At 39.4% G+C, this 23,160-nt stretch overlaps 1 protein-coding gene across 2 annotated transcripts in view; it reads left to right on the top strand.

The window, feature by feature from the left end:
- Positions 1–7,068: 7,068 nt before the first annotated feature.
- Positions 7,069–23,160, top strand: part of LOC110903172 (epoxide hydrolase 4) — a 31,026-nt gene continuing 14,934 nt past the window's right edge. For both annotated transcript variants that reach the window (XM_022149309.2, XM_022149308.2), the window contains exon 1: positions 7,069–7,743. In XM_022149309.2, coding sequence (XP_022005001.1) covers positions 7,081–7,743 — 663 coding nt within the window. In that variant the 5' untranslated portion in view covers positions 7,069–7,080. The remainder of the gene's footprint in view (positions 7,744–23,160) is intronic.

The raw sequence follows: 23,160 nt of genomic DNA, 5'->3' as shown, positions 1-23,160 counted from the left end.
TTTGAAAGTTTCCTCTATGAACTCCCAAGATGTAACTTGGGCTTCTTCAGTTGCAGTTTGATGCGGATTTCCAAATCTTTTGTGTAGAATTCTGAATAGTGCGGCTGTCTGATTTGTGTAACAAGCAGGTGGTATACCTATTTCATTCATCCTTCTCAACACATTCTCATTGCAGTTTTGAAGAACAGAAGCAACAGAATGGTATTTTATTTTTTTTCCATCAAGAAATTAAAGAACGAAATTCTTTCTTTTAACCCACCAAACTGATAGTTGTTGATTAGCCATTTAGGGTTTTTGTGTGCGTTTGTTGTTGGGTATTGGTGTATGAGGAATGTGAAAATAATTTAGGGTTTTTGTTCTTATATAATGGATGGTAGAGGGATTGGTATCAAGTGTGTTAATAATAAATATGATTATATTTTAGTTTTTTCTTTGAATTGATTGTTCAATCATACAGTATTTTATCAGGAATCCAAAAGGCTTTTTAAGACTTTTTAAGGCTTTTTTTCTAATCAATTTCTTTGTCATTAAGCTATTAGTTTTTTCTTTGTTTTATCAATTCCTCATTTATTATTATTTTATTTTATAACATTGCGTTTTAGAAAGAGTATAATATATTAGTTTTATGATTGTCATTATTGTCATTATTTATTTTTTTTTTGCGTTATAAAAATAGTAAAAAAACTTGTATTGCGTTATAAAGATATATTGCGTTATATGTTTGGAAATTGAAGACAAAGGTATTATATTGCGTTTTATGATATAATAAACTGCAATTTTTATATAGGTTTATTATTGCGTTTTATGTATTATACAATAAGATCCCCAAACATTTTTATCAATAGAATTGCTTTTTAATATAACAAAACAATTACGTTTTACCATTAATGCATTATGTTTATCATTTTCATGATATTGCGTTTTAAATTATTATGTTTTATGTTTAATAATTTTATTGCTTTTTATACAGGTTGGTCCAAAATGAATAATTAGGAGACACTTTGTAATGTGTTTTAGAAAATAACTTATGTCAAACAACAACTAAATAGACAATGTTGAGTTATAGCATACTATTAAAATGTTGCATTTTATCATAATAGCATTTCACTATACATGTATCCTTTCTTTTAAACATATTATTTAAAATTTTTATTGATAAATTGTATAAATTTTAAGTAATATCTTTAAAATAAAGGATACATATTGTGTTTTAAAATAACAAACAAAAAGCAGCATTTGTAACTCTAAGTATATGTTTTAAAGCAAATATATCAACAAAATATTGTGTTATATGAAAATTATGCTAAAATAAAAAAACATTGCGTTTTATAATAAGTAGCATTTCTAAATCAAAGTAAACCAGCAAGATCAAGAAAATATTGCGTTATATTAAAATTATGCTAAAAGAAAAAACATTGCGTTTTATAATAAGTAGCATTTCTAAATCAAAGTAAACCAGCAAGAGCAAGCCTCTCTTTAATCCTTTCTAAACTAGTGTCATAAGATTGTTTTTTAAGTTTCGCACTGAGGTTCCGAAACTTCTTTAAGTCCTCAATAACATAATCTTTGCGTTCGTTGATTTCGTGCAATAATATCTTTGCGATGAACTTTCTTCTTAAATCATCGAGTTGTGCGGTCTGTTTGTTCACTTGTTTTTTGTTTTTACCCTTCTTGATAATTGCAGGTTCTTCATATTCCTCATTAAACCCACAATCCCATTTTTCGACTTCTTCGCCATTATAACATTCCATATGACGCATACAGAATTTACCACAGTCAATGCCGTTATCTTGTGTCCTCCATTTCATCTCCATTCTAACAGGGGTTATGCCCTTTATATCATCTGCATTTTCATATCCAACAGATTTAAGGTAACCTGCCAAAGCATTCCTCTACAGAAAAAAAAAACAAAAAGATTAGGTGGTTTATATTTGTGTTTTAAAAGCATAAGTCGGAAAACTTACTGTATTTTCAGGCACATCAGCATATTTTTCTTTATTTGTGACCGCTTTCACACTGTTGTCAATGATGAATATTTGTTTCTCTTCAAGATCAAATGAGATCACAAAGAAATGCTCTGAATGGAGAATCGGGACAAGGATAATTTTAAAATCTTTTATGCTTTTTAGCTTTGCACCTTGAAGAATTTTTTCAATGTTCTTTGTGAACGCTTCTATCATTTTTTCTTCCTTTTCAGTTTCTTCCTTATCACTAGATGTTAAAGCCTGCATAACATTAAACAAATTAACATATTATTGCGTTTTATGAAGGTAATAAAACATACAGTTGCGTTTTATAAAACTTCATTCAAACAAAGTATACATTGCGTTTTATGAAAGAAATAAAACTGGCAATTGAGTTTTATATAATTTTATTCAATCAAACTTCAAAAAACTTCATTAAACATATATTATTTCTATAAAACAGACAAATTGCGTTTTATAGATCTTAACAGCATTCGAATAGTACAGAAAAATCTTGGAGTTTTGTTGTGTTTTGATCTTCTTTTTTCTTCTTCATTCAAAATATATGCCCAACAATTGATTACTTCTCCGGTGATTTCCAATCCTGGCCTCATTGTTTCTGCACCATATCTCGACAAAAATACATGATCTCTAATTTCAAAGAGATTGTCCCTGCAAATAAAAAAAATTAAATTATAATATTTTGATTTTTGTTTTGTGTTAGTGTATATAAATGATTTTTTACGTTATTTCTCCTTCTGCATGGAAAGCATATCCTGATATGTTGTTTTCGTGTGCTGTTCTTGCTTCCTTCATTGCTACTTGTCTTTGATAGTATGGTGAACAAAATATTTCTGGTACATTTTTCTCTCGATGTGGTCGTACCATCTTTGTGATTACATGTTCTATTTTGGTTATATCACTTGTTGGTTGTTCTTGCTGAACTGATTTTGCAGGTGTTTTATACGGATCTTCTTGTGGGTTGAGGAATGATGTGTTTTGAATTAGATCACTGATTTCCTTTTCAGTTTTCTGTTCTTCAATTCTTTCAAACATTGTTTCTATTCCAGTAATTTGAACTTCTTTTTCGATTGTTTTATTTTCAGATTCCGTTTGAATTTCGGTTTGTGCAGCGTGGCGAGTAGTATCAACTTCCACTTCATTTTCATCCACATTTGAAGACAACTGAGAAATTTTCAAATCAAAGGATGGTACCTCATCATTTTGAATTTTTTTATTTGATTTTTTTTCTTCTTCATCTGTCTTTTTGATTATCTCCAACATTAATGATGGAGTTTCTTCGCTAAATGATGATTGTACCGGTGAAGGGTTTTCAATGTGTGTTTGCAGACTCGATGTAGGTTCATTCTCAATGATTTTTTTCTGGATTGGAGGGCTGGACTACAGCTGTGTTATCTTCATTGTGTTTTGTAGCATCATCATTGCGTTTTACAATCAATGGAGTTGAAATGATTTAATTTTCGGTGTCTTCATTTTGGCTCAAATTTAGAAATCTTGATGGTGTTTCGATCAGAGTTGAATCAACATTAACTTTCTTGTGCTTTTTAGCTTGATCGTTGAACTTTTAAATCAATGACGCCCATTCATTTACTTTGTTATGAACAACTTCACTGTTTGGATATTCTTCAATGATCTCATCTTTGCGTGATTGGATGCTTTCGAAAACTTCTTCAAATCCTTTAAAATGATAATCCAAGGCAGACACAACATATTCTTCATTTGATTTTTTACCTTCAATGTTCTTCATATTTTCATCGCCACTTTTTGTTGAATGAATGTCAGAAAGACCTTCACTTTGAATTTGTGATGGCATGAAATTACGCAATCGGCATTGACTGTCTACCCACATTTTATCTTTATTTCCTTTTGATGGTTTTACGAAGAATTGCTCCCATGATCCTCCACTTTCTGTTTGTGTTTTTAAGTTGGTTGTTTTGAACATCCTCTTGATCCTCTTGTTCAATCCAGTCTGTTGCAACTTTAAGTAAGGTGTTTCCATCTTCTATCTCTTCTGAGTTGATATTGATGTTTGGTTGTTCTTCAGCATCGTCTTCATCTTTTTCTTCATATTCATCTTGAAAAATTTCTTCGTTTTCATTCTCGGATTCAGATGGATAAACATAAAATTCATCCTCCTCATCTTTCTTTTTTTTGTTTATTCTTTCTGACATTTTTCTCTTTTTTCTTTTTATCCATTACAAGACCTCTCCCCTCATTTTGCGCAGCAATTTCCAATTCATCTTCAAATTCTTGTAATGTTGTAGAGTCAATTTTATCTAGAGAGAACTCTTCAGTGTTTTCAACATCGTCAAATCCTAGTTTTTTGTAAGCATATAGAATCTGTATGAATCATTGCGTTTGAAAAAAAATACTCAATTATAATTTTGTTGCGTTTTATAATGTAAATCATTGTAAACAACTTACACAACTATTTTTTTTATAACTTTAAATAAATTGTGTTTTACACAAACATTGTGTTTTAATAAAGCATGGTTTGAAAAAAATATATATAAACAAGTTATTGCATTTTGTACCTTTATAAACGTTGCGTTTTAAACAAACAAACAAATAATATAAACAAGTTATTGCGTTTTGTAACTTTATATACATTGCGTTTTAATCAAACATATTTTAAACAAAGAATATAAACAAGCAGCCTAAACAAGCATTCAGCAAATATGTAGCAATAATGAAAGATCAGATTTCATACCGCTAACAATGCAATAGGTCCATTGAAGAGCTTATCATTTCCAGGCCTTGTCTTCTTGTACGCCTTAGAACATTCAGAATATATTCACACCAATTAAAATCCTGGGTTTTTTTGTCACTTTTTATCGATGGCAAGAATCTTTGATTAAAGTTACTACTTTGCATTGCCTCTGCAAAGACCATAAAAAATACAACCAAGAAGTTTAGTTTGAACAGTCTTCCAAGCTCATTTCTTGATTTTAAATATTTAATCAAGTTGGCAGCATACATTCTCTTCAAAATATCTTTGCTGAATTGACCGCGCCAGAATTTAATTATAAGATCAGTTTCTTTTGGTCTCAATTTTTCCTCAATCTCTGTTTTTCCATTTGGTATTTGAAATACCTTTTGGATCAATTCAGTTGTGATCTTAATCTTTTCATCTCCAGTATTTATCTCATCATTTTCAGCATCAAAGTTTTTTACCAGCCAATATCCGAATTTGCGTGGAACTGAATGCGACTTGAATGATAGTATGCTCTCAAACCCTATTTCTCTAACAACTTTCCTTTGCTCTTTTGACAAATTTTCAATATAATCTTTTAGATTATTGACTGCACATCTTATGTTCATTTTTTTTCCGTCGTAATCATAATATGGTTGTTGTTCTTCTGTTTTATTTTTCCTCAATAATCTCTTTGGTTTTGATTCTGCTTTTTCCTTCTTTTGATATTTTGTTTGTTTCACTCTTGGTGGTGGATCAACAAAATCATCATCTGATACATTGAAGTGTTTTAGAAACATATATTTTTTTCATGAAATTTGTTTAATGCGTTTTATGTTACCTGAATTTACTTGTTGTTGTTCAGAAGTATGCAGAATTATAGCTCGACTATTATTTTCATCCTTTGAAACAGAATCTGTATCTTCTGAAGATTCTATCACCACCTTCTTTCTTCTCCTTTTTTGTTTTTCCTCTTGTTTTTTAACTTTAAACAAAATAATGAAACAATGTCAATTAACAAATTTAAGATAAAACGCATTAGCTAACACTATAAAGATAAAAAGCAGTAATTCACAGTTTTAAGATAAAACGCAATACTTTACATCACATTAAATTTAACATAGCAAATTAACATTACATAATCTCATTTTGTTTTTTATGATTAGTCAAGAAAAAAAAAAGCATTTGATAAAGTATTATGATAAAACGCAATAGTTAACAACACATGTATCTCAGCAAATTCAAAGATAAGATAAAACGCAATGTTTTAAAATTCGATTACAATTATCATAATAATAATCTCTTTGTTTCTGCAAATTTATTAAGATAAAACGCGTTAGTTCACAATATATAAATCCCATAAAAAACATTAGCACCCTAGGTCATAGTTTTAACGTAAAACGCAATGCAGTCTCTAATAACAAACCTAATTAAGCAATTCAATGATAAGATAGGGATAAGATATCACTCATTAACAATTTTTAGGAAGGGATATGATACATTAAGTCTATTGCACTTCATAAAACATAACTTGAATTCAGTTAAAAAGCAAAAATACATAAAATTACCATTGTCTGAAATCTCTTTGCGTTTTCTACTACTATGTTGTTTCATTGTTGATTTTCGGCTAATATTTACTTGTTAATCTATGTTTTCTTCAACTGATGATGTTTTTGGCTTCTTTGATGATTTAGGGTTTTGAGAGACGGATTTCTTTTCAGTAACTCGAAGGTAAACCTTCAAATTATCTCTCGAAGACGCCATGAACTCCAATGGAGTATGATTTTCTCAGTTTTCTATATGTTTGTCATCGTTTAATGGAAGTGTAAAACGTAATGAACTTTTTTTTTGAAGCGTTTCTGTGTATATTCAATGACGGTTATTTTGAAATTTGACGATAATACCCTTGAAAGCCCGGAGAGCGTGTTTAAATGACAGTTTTTAATTTGATTTTAATCTAGACCGTAGATTGTGCAATTGGACGATCATGGTTGCTTTCTATGTTTCCTAGCGAAATAAACTTCATATCATATCTCCACCCTACAAATTAATCAAATAATAGAAGCCGAAAAAATGTATGGTTTACATAGTGACACGTAGAGATACTAGTTACTTATATATTGAATATAGATATAGATATTTAGGTATGGGATTTTCTTAACCTATATATTCATCAAATAAGTGTGTAATGTTATTATTTGTATATGCAAATTAAATGCATTATCAAAAATAAGTTGTAAACTTGATAATATATAATATTTCACATATAATGGTCGTTCTTCCCAAAAAATAAAAAAAAAATATATGGGCTTGGTAATTTAATTCTATCACCTACCAAATAATATTTAGTGTCACAATCATGCATATACATACAATATCACAATCTCTATTTTCTTTCTATCAATGATACAAAGAAGTAATAAAATGGTAAATGCATTTGCCGTGCTAACCCCTCTCCTTCATGGACTCGTGAAGGTGGCTGGTTTAACCCCACAAACCATAGAGATAGTGCCAGGAACCTTGATGAATATTTGGGTTCCAAAAGAAACCGTTACCAAAAAGGACCAAGATCTCGTGTTTGTTCCTCCCACCAAGCCTGCAGTACTATTCCTCCACGCTTTCACGATGGATGGAATTTTCACATGGTTTCCACAAGTTCTGGCATTGACCCGGGAATATGCGGTCTACGTGCCTGATTTGTTGTTCTTCGGTGGGTCGATCACCGATAGAAACGAGAGGTCAGCAAGTTTTCAGGCCGAGTTTGTGGCTAAGGGGTTGGGGAAACTAAAAGTGGAGAAGGTGACATTGGTGGGGTTAAGTTATGGAGGGATGGTTGGGTTCAAGATGGCTGAGTTGTACCCCGAGTTGGTCAAGTCTATTGTGGTGTCGGCAACTGTTGTGGAGTTGACGGAGTCCATTAGCAGTGACTTTTATAAGAAGTTTGGTTTTACAAGGTGGTCGGAACTTTTGATGCCCAAAACTATAGGGGACATGAAGAGATTGTTCTCGTTTGGCTTTCATAAGTTCCCGTGGCTTCCTAATTTCGTTTATCGACACTTTCTTGAGGTGAGTCATGAACTTTGTTTTTAACTACTTTCGTTGAAGGTTGGTGCAATGGTATGATTTCTTAAAATGGAGATATTCTATACACTCTTAAAGTAGAAAGTCGGTGGCATTAGCCACTGACAAAAAAAAAAAAAAAAAAGTTGTTTGCTTTTTACTCTTTAATTTTATGGTAGTATTCTTTATACTCCCAACTTTGTTATAGTTTCTTTTTTACCCCCAACTTTGTCAAATCTCATTATTACCCTCTCTTAGCCCTTAAGTTTAGGAAATATAATTTTTAACCCCATAACTTTTTATGAACTTTGTAAAATGTCACTTTGACCCCTTGAGAGTTTTTGACTTGACGGTAAAAATTCAAGTTAGTCGGGTCGCATATAATACGTTATGATTGTACGGTATAAATTCGATTTGTGTTATGTTTTGATCCAATCGCAATGCAACTATATGTTACGTTGAGTTCAACCGGATACGTCAAAACGCGTGTTTTTATAAGGTTCACACATCACATAACGCTTTGACTAATCCGTTCGATGTTTGCAATGCACCCGCGCCACAACACGCACAGGTCTTATTACTAGTTAGTTATGAATCTTGCTTCCAAATGTTAATGGTTTTTTTACCTTAACCTTTTAAAGGTCACCTTTTCCAATACTTTAACTTGATCTCCTTGTTGATCTCAAAATAACATGACATCGAATCATAGATCTTACCTTAACCTTGTGAAGGTCACCTTTTCCAATACTAGGGTTGGTTCCGGTACAAATCATATTTATCCTACAAACCGTAAGAACAGATCCTCACACTTAAAACAATTAAATTAACACATACTAAAACAATACATACATAAAAGTAGTACTTTTAAATTATATTAGCACATTAATATTAATTAAGATAATTGATTTTAGCACATATGTGAAACGATATCAGCACTTTTCTTTATCAGCACAATTGAAAACAAAAGGAAGATCCAAATAAAGAATTAATTGCTTGTTAACATAATTATAAGTAATTAAAAATAATTAATATTATTTAGGTTATCGTTTCACCATTTATCTATAATTGGTTGAATGACACATGACACTTTTTGAATAGTTCTTACAGTTTGTATACAAAATATAGTTTCTATTTGATCGTACTCCTTCTAATACTTTAACTTGATCTCCTTGTTGATCTCAAAATAACATGATATCCATCATAGATCTTATCTTAACCTTGTGAAGGTCACCTTTTCCAACACATTAATTTGATCTTGTTGTTTTATGTCAAAAAAAAAACATGATATCTATCATAGATCTAAAGATCTTACACAAATACCCAAACCAAAACGATTTATTAACATAAATATGATAATAAACGATTAAGATAGAAGCCCTAACAACTCTATACAAATCTCAAATATCATCACAGCAATAATCTTTTATATGACACAGACTGGACAAGAACCACAAGGATATGATTAGGGCCGGTCCTAGAATTTTGGATACCTAAATTGAATTAAAAATTCGAGGTCCTTTTTAATTTTTTAGGCACGTAATTTCGGTTTGTATCTAACATGAAATATATTATGAAGAAACTTATAAAGCACTTAACCATTATATCAACTAGATGATTTCCCTAATCAAATAATGTTAGGATCTACTACATTAATCAAATCTAAGTTGGTAAAAAGAGTTTAACCTAACAAATAACAATTTACATTATGTGTGAAAGGAATTAAAATATGCTACTTATTTTAAGTATTCTATTGTTATTAGTTAGAAACGATTTTTTTTTAAATGAAATTTTACATGAACATATCATGTTAAAAAATGTGTGGACAAAAAAATATTTTAGCTTATTAAATTAAGAGATGTGATTAAAAATGATGCATTTATAACCCTTTATTAAAAGGGTGAGTGGAGTGATTAATAATTTTGAAAATGGGTAGTAGGTGAGATTCGAACCTAGCCCTCTACAAAATCCAAATCTTGTTCTTACCACCAGACTACACTTGTATTAATGTTAACAAAAATCACCGTAAATATAATATTCTTTTTTATAAATATAGATTTATTTTTTTTAAATTTTGGAGGCCTTACTTTTTCGGAGGTCCTAAGTCGTCACCTAGCCCAATTACCCTAATGGGCCGACCCTAGATCTGATTCAAGACAAATCAAGATATGAAACAAACCCTAATCACTACTAGAGAGAGAGAGATGAGAGCTTTGAAAAATATGTGGAATGAATGGCTGAAATCCATTCTCATACTCTTTTATAATGATGCACCTCAACTCGACCCGTTCTAAACCCGTATTCATACTTCAGCTCAACCCATGAGTTCCTTTTATCTCTTTAGCTCACATGGCCCAATTTAGCTTCGGCCACATCCAGAAATAGTCTCAACCCAATTATATAAAAACAAAACAAAATATATAAAAGAGTGAATTACAAGTTTTGTCCTTTATCTGTATACTAAATTTCAGGCGGTGTCATTTGCCTTTAAAATTGTTGAGCTTTGTACTTCATGTTTCCGAATGCTACACATGATGTCCTTTGTTGTAAACTAGTTAAAACTTTCTTCTAAATATGAACACATAAGGGTAGTTTAGTCTTTTTACCCATTTATGTAAAAATATTTTAATGAATAAAACAAAAATAAATTAATAAAATTAATATCATATATATGTATACATACATATAAAACCCCTTTGTCTCTCTACCTTTCTATGTCTTTACACCTCTCCACCACCAACAACATCCACCACTATCAACCATCAACAACCACGACCCTCCACCACCAGCAACGACCAGATTTTCAACCACCCACGCCCATCTGTCATAGCCACCTTCACCACCATTACCACCCTCCACCACCCACCTTCTGCAGCCACCCACCACATACCCTCAACTGTTGAGTCTCCACTATAGTAGCCCCTAAATCTGCAACAACCCTCCCTCTACCACCATTAGACACCTTATATGGTCCCATAACATCTAAGTGAATAAATTCTCCTACTTATTTAGATTTATGTTCACTCAAAGAAAAAGGCTCTCTATGCTGTTTGGCCCTATGACACACTTCATATGGATTATTTATTGTAACATTTATAACTTTTAATATCCTTTTTAAAGAAGTTAATACTACATCAGCAGGATGGCGTAGTCTAGCATGCTATAGATCAACAAAAACAAAAGTACTAAAACCCACCTTAGAAGGATGGCGTAGTCTAGCATGCCATTGATCAACAAAAACAAAACTACTAAAACACACCTTATCTAAGACAAACAATTATCACCATAAACATACAAACCCTCTAGTTTCCTACCAGCCATTAGGACTTTCTTTAATATAGATCCTTTATCTAATAACAATTCTCATCAAAACCAACAAACAACTTATTATCCTTTGCAAGTTTATGAACATAAATAAAATTGATACAATAATCAGGGGCTACAAACACATCATATTATGTAACTTCATCATTTAATTTTAAATCACCAATCTTAGTTACAACTGCATTAGTACTTCAAGGATGTTTCACTTTAATACTTAGTTTAGAAATATCTACATAGTTAGACATATTTTTTTCAGACATTTCCATATGTTGGTTTGCCCCTAAATCAATTATCCACCATGTTCCCTTAACACCCCAATAGAGCTAGTGTATATACACAATTATTAACACATAGAATTGGAAAAAAGTGTAATTCTACCTCACACAAAGCAACTTTGAGAACCATCACTAGACTTATCATTTAATAAACTCACAAGCCTAAACACCTACTCAACGCAGCTTTGAGAACCATCACTAGACTTATCATTTAATAAACTCACAAGCCTAAACACCTACTCAGCAATTAAAGAACTAGCAGGAATAGTCAGAGAATCATCACTTCTAAGACATAGATGCATTACATGTATTAAACTTTTTCCCTTACCCCCTTCTTGATCTCATCCAAGAAAGGTATTCAATTAACTCAAAACATTTATCAATACTATGTCCAGTGTTCTCACAATGATTACACTTAAGATTTTGATTTCAGTTTTAAATAAACTTTTTCTTTGACTCAATTGATTGATTAGTTTTAGAAACAAGTCCAAAAGTATGTGACTGAATTTATTAGAACTGTGACTAGTATTCCTATGAGACTCCTTCCTGGACACAATAGCAAAGGCTTCTTTAGCAGAAGATAATTGATCTTTGATTTATCAGGACCCATGAAAAACGGCACTAGCTTTATCATATGATTGAAATTATTAAATTCTTTAGCAGCATTAGATGTCCAAGAAGGCAACTAAAGTATCTGATTTAGTTATATCCACATAATACTCAGTTTATGATAATATTCAGAAATTGAAGACCAATTTTGGAAAAAAGAATTAATTTTCTGATATAAATCAAATACCATAGAACCATATACTTTATCATATGTTTCTTTCATCTTTTTCCACACATCAGAAGCAAGTTTTGAATAAAATTGTCTTAAATATAACTCTTCAGACACATAATTTAATACCCAAGTGAGGACAATAGAGTTACACCTATCCCATTGTCTACTAAGAACCTCATTATCTGTAGATTTAAGATAAGTACAATTTATAAACCCTAGCTTATTCTTGACTTGAAGAACTAAATTCATTATGTTAGCCTAAATGTTATAATTCTTAGTTCCTTTTAGTTTTATATTTACAAGAGTCAAATTAGCAAAATCACTAGCATGGGGATACAAAGTATCACTTGCTTCTAGTTTACTAAGGTGACTATAACACCTTCACCATCAGCCATGATATTAACAAATAGTGTATGAAAATACACACAAGCACACAAACGCGAAGTTATGTTAGTGTCAAGACTCCTTGTTCGTCATTCAAGAGTGCCATGACAAGTCTTAACGTAGGAGCCTTATAATAATCTTAACAAACACCAAGCACATAGTTGATAAACAATTTAAACAATCACAAAAGTATGCATCATAGAAAAGATGTGATCACAACAGTATGCAGCACTGAAAAGATCGGTGCAACATAGAACACAAGGTGTCGCTTTCTATGTTCAACAACAATGGTACCCCTAACTTGATCAAACAATGCCTAAACTAAAGTAATTCGTGTAACAAGAAATAAAACAAATAGAATGGAATGATCTAACCTCAAAGCACCCAAGTTAGGATTCCTTCCAAGAAACTAGATCTATAACCTTCACTTAAGGTTACAGATGCTAGAAAGATAACAAATATGCTATTTCGAACAGATCTCATAAAACTCTTATATTAGCTTCAAGAAAACCATAGTAGGGTTCTACAACCATACACTCACACTTCTTGAAACAAAAAACCCCAAACACCAAGTTCTGGTCACCAAACAATATTTTATTAGAGATAAGATCGAACAAAACCCTAATTTCTCACAATAACCACAACAGCGGAAGAAATCACATATCAAAGAGCCGTAAAGCTCTCATACCATGTCATAATAACATGGTATCTGAAGGGGTATTGTCCCAGATCTCGCATCAGCATCGACCGTGAGTGACCATTACCCTTATCAAAACCCCCATCAGCCAACAACTTGTGCCCATGCGAGAACGCGTCGACACAAGGGTTGAATCCAATCTATCTAGTGATGAAGGAGGACTTACCTGGAACATGAGAACGGTAGAGTGATGCGACATAGCATCACATCTGATGTATGAAAACGGAAGTATTCACAGCGATGCGGCCTCGCACCGCGTCCAGTGAACACTTCTATCAATACAAGGAAGCTGGATAACAGCAACAGTCACCACAGGCGACGATGCGGCCAGCACCGCATCTCGCGTATTTCTTGATCACAAGCAAGAGACGCGATAACATCAGATGTTACCGCAGGCAGCGATGCGGCCAGCACCGCATCCTATACGCTCAACAAGTGGGACTGACACCACAGTGCAAGTAGAACCAATGGCAGTCACCTGTCAGGTCTACATAAGCGACAGACTGACGTGGCGTCGTCTCCCCGGCCGACATGTCTGACACACCTGCAAAGGTGCAGCATGCCGTCAGTCTATCCATCCACCTCCTCCTTCACTCCTCGGCTATAAATACCAACCCCAAACCAGGTTTGAGGTATCTCTTCACAACTCTCTCACTACTACTATTATCTTACTTTGCTTCCGAAGCAAATTACTAATTCTCACGCCGGAGAGTGGTAACAAGGAGCACCCCCCACCCCATCCTCCTTGTTACGAGTCACGGTTTGTTTCCTTGTGCAGGAGATCAACCCACCGGTGATCCAACCAGCGATCCTCGAGAGGAAGGGATTAACCCTTCTTGACGAGACCAGTGAGTTAACCCTGCCCGGTTAACCATTGTTTCATCATTGGCGCCCACCGCTACTCTTAGCACTTTTTCGATCATCCTTTTTTCCTCTCTCAAAATCATGACTGATCACCAAAACAACACTGGGGATAATCAAGATCCCACAAATCCAAGTCCGGTAGGGGTCAATCCCTCAACATCGCAACCCGGACACATCGGCACGTCCACACAAAGGGGTCCCTCCCTTACGTTTGGACATGACTTATCACAGTACGCATCTGTGATCCCACCAGGCACGAACGTTCATGCCCGGTACGACCAGCAGGCAACCTTGCTGACAGCAACATACAACCGCGCTTGTGCGGAAGCGCAGATACAAGCTGGGCCTACCCCAGCACCGCACACCCCCGCCGACCGTATTTTACAATACGCAGGCAGGGCACATTCACGTCCGGCTTCGAGAAGCCGACGTGAAGACCGCGGATCATCTTACTGTTCGGTCCACACGATCAACGAGAATGATTCCACATACGGATCCCACACTAGGGGACCAGTGCATACCCGCCTAGATCCCTACGTTGAGAACAGGCAACGATCCGCATCCCGACATGGCTCTGGAATTCAGAGCCGGTTGGGCCCACAGCCGTACACCGAAGGGTATGGTCGTACCGACCCGGACGACCGTACATATTGTGGGGATTCGCATGACACCTGCAGCAGACCGGGAGGACGCAACTATGTTCCTCCCACTCACCCCCACAGTACATACCTCAGGGCTGCAAAACGCCCTGAGAACCAGCCCTATAGGCCGAAAGCTGCGGCCTAAAACTCCAAATTCGCCCCGCGAATAGCCCACGCCCATGTCACCACAACAAAATTCCCATTCAACGTTGGGAAATACAGTGGTTCATCCGACCCGGACGACCACATGAACATTTTCATAGGCGCAGGGTGCAATGGCCAGTGGGACGAACCCACTTGGTGCAATTTTTTCCCCCAGACCCTTACGGGTCTGGCCAGGGCTTGGTTCGATTCTTTGCCAGTGGGATCACTGGCCTCATTCGAGGACTTTCATGCAAAATTCCTCGCTCATTTCAGCCAGCAACGACGTCACGCGCGTGACTCGTTGGACGTCATGAATATCTGGCGGAGAGACAACGAATCCCTAGAAGCATTCGTTGTCCGATACAATAAAGAGTGCCTAGAAATAGGCGACGTGGCAGATCAAATGGCACGGAACCATTTCATCAAGGCCGTGAAAGATAAGCAGGTGGTTATGACCATCTCCGGCAAAGAAGGCTTGCCTAAAAAATGGGAAGATGTCATGGCCGCAGTCAAGACATATGCCCAGACACAGCGGTCCCTCGAACCGCATATGGCAAAGGCGGAGCACCAGGCCGAAACTTCCAACCAAGGGTCCAAGCGTAACAATAAACGCAACCGGGACGTAGGGAATAGCGATATTTCCAGACCGTATGTCCCGCGGACCAACTCGTTTAACCCGAGGAAACGCAGTCCTCAACGGGACAACCGGGCACCAAACAAAGATTCTCGGGACCGCAACTGGACCGAGATCACCATGTCGCCAAGCGAGGTCCTTCTTGCGGACCCGCAATTCTTGCGACCGGCCCAACCAATGAAGTCCAAGAAAAATCAGGACCTCACACTCTACTGTGAGTATCACAAGGACTCGGGCCACACCACCAACAACTGCATCAGTCTCCGGTTGGAGATTGAGCGGGCCTTAAAAGAGGGGAAACTGCAACACCTTTTGCCAGGTGGGCAAAAACCCACCAAACGCATCACCCCTCATGGCGAAGGTACCTCCTCCGGAAAGAGAACCATGTACGTGGCTTCCACTCACATGATCAACGGAGGCAAAGGTAGGCCGCGCAAAGCGGCGAGAAGGCCGGACAATGACTGGAAAGACGAGCAAGTCGTCTTTCCAAAAGTCCGAGGCGGACCGCGCGATAGGCGCGCCGTCGTTATTTTAGGCCAATTGGCACATTACTGCACCGAGCGTCTATTCATCGACCCGGGCAGTACTTCTGATATAATCTACGAACAATGCTTCAACCAGTTCGACCAGGAGGACAAAGATCGGTTGCAAGCAGTAGATTACCCATTGGCCGGGTTCGCAGGGGAAACTGTCTTTCCTCTGGGCCAGATCACTGTTCCTGTGTGCCTTACCAGCGGAAGGCACACAAGAACAGAAGAGGTAAACTTCATGGTTTTACCTCACACCTCCAGATATGACGTACTCCTTGGGAGAGAATCCCAAGGAGATTTCAATATGATTACATCCGTCCTCCACTCTGCGGTCGGTTTCCCAACCGAATCAGGGGTCGCGATAATCTATGCCCGCAGGGACGTCATGATGTCGGACGAAGTACGTCCGACCAAGGTCGCAAGGCCCACTCCCAACGACCAACCAGAAAAATGGGTTCTCAACGCGAGATACCCAGAACAAAAGGTTACATTGGGCCACGCCTTGTCCCCGACCATCAAAGCGCACCTGAAGCAGCTTCTCTTCAGGAACCAAGACATTTTCGCGTGGACACCCGCAGACATGACAGGAGTCCCGCGTGATATTGCGCAACATCACTTGAATACCTTACCAGGTATCAAGCCGGTGATCCAAGGCCAACGCCACCTTGGATCCGCTAAAAACCAGGCAATGCAAGAGCAGGTCGAAGAACTGCTCTCCGCAGGCATCCTGCGGGAAGTTAAATACCAGACTTGGTTATCCAACCCAGTCATGGTAGAAAAATCGTCCGGGGGCTGGCGCATGTGCGTCGATTACAAAGACCTTAACAAAGCATGCCCCAAGGATTGTTATGCGCTTCCAGAAATCGACGAAAAAGTCGACAATCTCGCACCATTCAGATGGAAGTGCTTCCTCGATTGCTACAAAGGGTACCATCAGGTACAAATGGCAGTCAAGGATGAAGACAAAACGGCATTCCGCACTCCCACCGGGAATTACTGTTATACAAAAATGTCGTTTGGGTTGCGCAACGCGGGCGCAACTTATCAAAAGCTGATGAACGACACTTTCCGCGGCCAAATAAGCAAAAGTGTCGAAATCTACATGGACGACCTAGTCGTCATGAGCATGGAGGAAGATACCATGCTCACAGACATTGAAAGAACATTCTAGACTCTGCGAAGCGTTAACATAAAGCTCAATCCAGGGAAATGCTCGTTTGGAATGGAAGAAGGCAAATTCCTTGGGTTCATCGTGACTAAAGATGGATTCAAGGTAAACCCGGAGAAAGTTCAGGCGATCGAGCGCATGCCATCACCTTCATCGATGAAAGAGATGCAACGACTAGCCGGCAGGCTAGCAGCACTCAACAGATTCTTAGCCAACCATGCAGCTAAGTCTTATCCTTTTATCAAGACCCTGCGGAACTGTTTAAAGAAAGAACAATTCCAGTGGACCGCAGAGGCTGAAAACGCTTTCCGGGAAATGAAGGAGTGTTTGATACAACTCCCAACTTTAACCGCACCACGCAAAGATGAGCCACTCATATTATACCTATCCGCCGCGGACAACGCGGTGGGTGCGGTATTGATAGTGGAGCGGGAGGGAGTTCAAACACCCATCTATTACATCAGCAAGATGCTCAACGACCCAGAGACGAGTTACTCAATCATGGAGAAGTTGGTGCTAGCATTGGTGCATGCTTCAAGACGGTTGCGACGCTACTTCGCAAATCACGTCATCACAGTGCTAACCAATTACAGGATCGGCCCGATCCTATCCAAACCTGACATCTCTGGGAGATTAGCAAAATGGGCAATCGAGCTGGGCGCGCACACGCTACACTACAAACCGCGCCCCGCGATTAAAGGCTAAGTCTTAGCTGATTTCGCCGCCGAAGTACCGGTGAATCGCATCCAAGAATGCGAAGAAGCACAACATCCTACGCCAACGCCATCTTCCTCAGAAACATGGGCACTATTTACCGATGGTGCCTCCAACGAGGAAGGTGCGGGCGCAGGTCTGCGACTCGTCAGCCCTAACGGCCAAGAGCTTACATATGCAATCCGCCTCGATTTCAAAAGCACAAACAACGAGGCAGAATACGAGGCCCTGTTAGCAGGACTACGTTTAGCAGTCAAACTCGGCGTGCAACACCTGGAAGCACACGTCGACTCTTTGTTGGTTGCAGGACAAATACGCGGCGACTATGCCGCAAAAGAGGACATCATGATCCTCTACCTCGAGCAAGCCCTGCAACTAACATCCAAATTCGCTTCGTTCAATATCCGACATATTAATCGAAGTGAAAACAAGTCCGCGGATGCACTATCAAAACTCGCATCCACCAGCTTCCAGCACTTGGCAAAGGAGATACGCATCGAAATTCTGCAAAATCCTTCGGTACCCCTGCGCCAATTCAACGTCATTCAATACGGTACAACATCATGGATGACACCTATTATCGCATATCTGCAATCAGGTGTGACTCCCAAAAGCAAGTCAGAGGCACGTAAGTTACAACACAAAGCGTGCCACTATCAAATGGGAGACGGTATCTTATACCGAAAATCATACTTAGGGCCACTCCTGCGATGTGTCAACCCGCAGGATGCCACATACCTCATCCGAGGAATACACGAGGGCATATGTGGCATACATGCCGGACCACGCATGGTAGTGGCCAAAATCATGAATGCCGGGTATTACTGGCCCGGCATGCACTTGGACGCCGTCAAAGAGTTGCGCAAATGCATTGACTGTCAACGTCATGCTCCAAAAACTTTGCGGCCAATGAACAACTTAGTCCCCGTCACAACCGCATGGCCCTTTCAGAAATGGGCAATTGACGTCGTGGGACCTTTCCCTGACGCTCCGGGTGCGGTCAAATTTATCATAGTAGCGGTTGATTACTTCACAAAATGGGTAGAAGCAAAACCGCTCGCCTCAACCACTGCTATGATAACAAGAAAATTCATTTGGGAACACATCATCTGCCGTTTCGGTTTACCAATGTGCATTGTTACCGATAACGGTACCAACTTCGCTGCCGACGAATTCCAGAAATGGCTAGAAGAACTACATATTTAGCACATATTCTCATCAGTGGCACACCCGCAAGGGAACGGCCAAGTCGAGAGTATCAATAAAAGTCTAGTCGAAGGCATCAAGGCACGGTTGGGAACAGCCAGGCGTGGCTGGGTCGACGAACTCTCAAGTATCTTATGGGCTCACCGTACTAGCCCAAAAACGAGCAACGGAGAAACACCCTTCAGCCTAGTCTACGGTTCAGAAGCGGTGATCCCCGCGGAAGTAGGTCTCCCCTCTCCTAGAATGTTGGCTATTGAAAAACTAGACAACATCACAGAACGCAGGATCGATTTGGACCTCTTGGAAGAAAGGCGCGAAAACGCTGCCATCAACGAGGCCAAATATAAATCCAAACTTGAAAAGTACTACAACACGCGCGTCCGCATGTGTACTTTCAATCCAGGAGACTACGTCCTACGCGACAATGAAGCATCTAATGCTGAGCGCCCAGGCAAACTTGCCCCCAAGTGGGAAGGACCCTACCTCATCAAAGAGGTCTTAGGGAAAGGCGCATACAAATTACAAACGTTAGAAGGCGAACCTATCGCACGAACATGGAACGCACAACAGCTTCGACGCTGTTATATGTAAGCCATGTTCCTACATTTTCTATGTAACCTATCGGGCCGCAGGCCATTGGCAAATAAATAAATAAGCAATTTTATACATTATTGTTTGTTACTACTATTACAAATGCGTGTTCCACCTTGCGGTATCCCAAAAACAGATTGGCAAAATCTTCATTCGCGATACTCATAAAAAGTGGTAACCACACACAAATATTGTAATAGGCCAGCAAAAGGCAAAAAGACTTGAGTGTTTATCCGGCCGGATAGACAAGTTTTTGTTAACCTAACACAATTCCTGAGCCCAAAAAGGCAAACAATGGAATTGACGCATACTCATACGACAAAGGTATGGAGTATACTTGACCCCATTCACAAATGGGTAGAGTTCCGGATATAAGTTTTTACAAAGCTTACACAATTCTAAAACCCTAACGGGGTAAATAACGGAATTGACGCGTACTCATACGACAAAGGTATGGAATATACTTGACCCCATTCACAAATGGGTAAAGTTCCGCATACATACGTTCAAACATGCAAGAATTAAAAACACTTGTACAAATTGAACAATAAACTTTACATTCAAAAAATTCAAGCACCCACGCGATGCTTAATGAATTTACATAGGGTTTCCCACATTTACAAAACGAAAGCAAAAAAGGGGGCACGCTAGCCAACCTAAACCCTATTTTGTACCGCTGGTACCCGCGTCATCTTCGCCGCCGCCAACGGGAGTTTCCTCTTCTGCATCGGCATACAGCATCCGCAACCGATCAACGTAATCCGCAGCCTCTAAACAATCATCCAACTTCTCCACACAAGAGAGGGACCTATCATAAAAGGAGGCTACAGCCGCGTTCAGGCGACCTTCGGTGTCCACGTCACGAAACCCGGATCGCTCTGCGGTAAAACCGCCTGCAGACATCACGTTCATATGACTGACACAGCGGCTGTAACCAGCTTTAAAACCGGCATCGCGGGCACGTTCCTTGACCAAGTCCAAACCAGTCGCGGTCTCAGGTGCATCCATGATAGCCTGAACAATCTGCAATAACAGGATGATAAGACTCGGATACTAATCTAAGCAAATAGAAAAGCAAGGGATACTTACATGCGCGAGTACGAACCTGTTTCAGCTGAGCAGTGGCAGCCCACTCCGAGGTCTGTTTCTGCTTCTCAAAAGCAGCTCTATCCTTCTCAAGCTGCTCCGCACCCGCACGAGCAGCCTTGACCAACTCCTCTGCTTCCGCCCGTAAGCGAGCAGCTTCTTCCTCGCGGCGACCCAGCACCTTGTAATCTTCCAAAATGGCATTCGCCACAATGGAAGTTCCTACTAACATTGAAGAGAGCTGGTTGATGCGCAGCTCACGAGGCGCGGCACGGGCACGTTCAACTTAAAAGGGGGTACCCAAACCACCCAGAATCTCCCTACAACGCGGAAGGATCGTTCGAAACATCATCCCCCTGCATAACAGTCCAGGGAGGTCGATGATACGCGGTACCGCGATCCTGCGTGTAGGTGCGGTAATAGTACTCCAATTCAGACTCCCCAGGCTGAATGGGAGACTCATCGGAACCCGCACCACCAGAAGTAGAACCAGCAGCCTTCTCATCAGCAGAAGATTTAGGCGGCTCAGCATCATGCTGCCGCACCTCAGCATCAGACTTCTGCTTACCAGCATCTGAAAACCTCAAGTCCAATCCATCACCCTCATTTGGAGAGATCAGATTGTCAGAGGAATCTACAGTATCGAAAATCTGGGCAGCAGTCTTTTCCACCGTCTTCTCCACGGTGGGATCGCGAACCGGCCCAACAAAAGAAGCCGCAGGCTCCTTGGGCACAATAGGCTCCTTCGGCACCCCCGCACCCGCAGCAGCGGTATGCAAGGGAGACGAAGGGAAGTCAAAAAAAGAAAACCCTGCATCTTGGGATTCTGCAACACAAAGAGCAACAATTGTTAATCCAACACATTGTACATACAAAATAATGAAAAAAGATATACTTACCAGCAGCAACCGCAGGTTTCTTTTGCGCCGGAGCAGCCCTTTTGGACTGCAGTCTCCGACGTTTTGGTTCACCACCACCAGCAGCCTTCTGCTTTGGTCCTCTTTTCTCACCAACAACGGGGGGACCTGCAGCAGTACCACCCGCAGCCGCACCACTACCTATAACACCCAAACCCTCAAGGGTGTCAGATACTACCACGTAATCGGTATATCCGCGATAACAAGATCGATAGGTACCTGCGGCTTCAGACACTGAAGAAGGGGCAACCGAGCCTTCAGCCCTCCCCTTGCCACGACCCCGCACGGGTTTCTTCACCGGTTTCTTCTCCGCATGCTTTTTGGGGATGCGCTTCTCAAACTTCCCCAAATCCGCAAGGATACCTGCATTGAAACAGTCAAGAAAACCAGTTAAAAAGATAAACTGGAAAAACAGATGCAACTTACGAAATACCTCTTGCGTCTCCCGGCACAGGGGCATACAACATTGCGCGCGTCGGTACGCGGAAGTTGCTAAGAATTTCTAGGTTGAAGCCTTTCTTCAGCTCAACCGAAATAAGCTCAACCCGGCCCTCGAAATCGGGCTCGAACATTCTCCACAAGCCAACCGCATCCACTGATACAACACATGCATGCATGTTATTACAAGGACTAGGAAGTAAGGAAAACAACAAAGAGTAACAAACTTACCACCACTCTTTTCCCGCAAAACGGGCCTTGCCTTCCTATCCGGTCTAGTGAGCATCATCCGCAACACCCACAGCTGATTGTTATCCAACTTCTTGAGTTCAATAGGCCGCAGCCTAGAGAACCAATCCACAGTCTTTGTGGTGGCAACAGGGATATCTTCATCAGAAACTCCAACATTGACATTCCTGAAAGACATGCTAGCATAGACCGCACAGGCTTTAACATAGAAGAATTTCTTCTTCCAGCCTGTCACACCCTTAGGAGGCGTCATCAACTTCAAGCTCCCATGCCGTTGAGTAAAAGAGAAAAAACCAGTGTTCACCGTCAACTGGTAGAATCGCCGGAAATTTTCAACAGTAATGGGCAAGCCATGGGCACGGAAAGTATATTCAAAGTTCCTGATTCGGAACATTCCAAAGGGACTAAGTTGGGAGATATGGAGATGATAGTACTCTAACACCTCCGCAACGAACACCGTCACCGGCAACCTAAGGTTGCCGTCGTTGAAAAAATCAGCCCACAAAGTAATATAACCGGCCGGAGCATCGGCACCGGTATCCCCCTCTTGTGGGTAAGTAGCATCCCACTCGTCGGCCATCTGAACGGTGGTTATCAGGGTTTTGAAACCACCCTTCGACCACTTCAACACCGGTAACCCACCACCGGGAACATCAACGTCATCATCTTCGTCTTCATCAGCTGCTATGACCGGCTGTTCAGGGTTCTCACCCTCCACATTGTGTGGACTCGACGGTTCAGCCATCAGGAATAAAGAAGACGAACACTATAAACTCAGACAAC

The sequence above is a fragment of the Helianthus annuus genome, chromosome 12 (assembly GCF_002127325.2).
Source record: "Helianthus annuus cultivar XRQ/B chromosome 12, HanXRQr2.0-SUNRISE, whole genome shotgun sequence".
NCBI lineage: Eukaryota > Viridiplantae > Streptophyta > Magnoliopsida > Asterales > Asteraceae > Helianthus > Helianthus annuus.
Note: the sequence above shows the minus strand (reverse complement) of the source record. Positions and strands in the feature narration are given on the sequence as shown.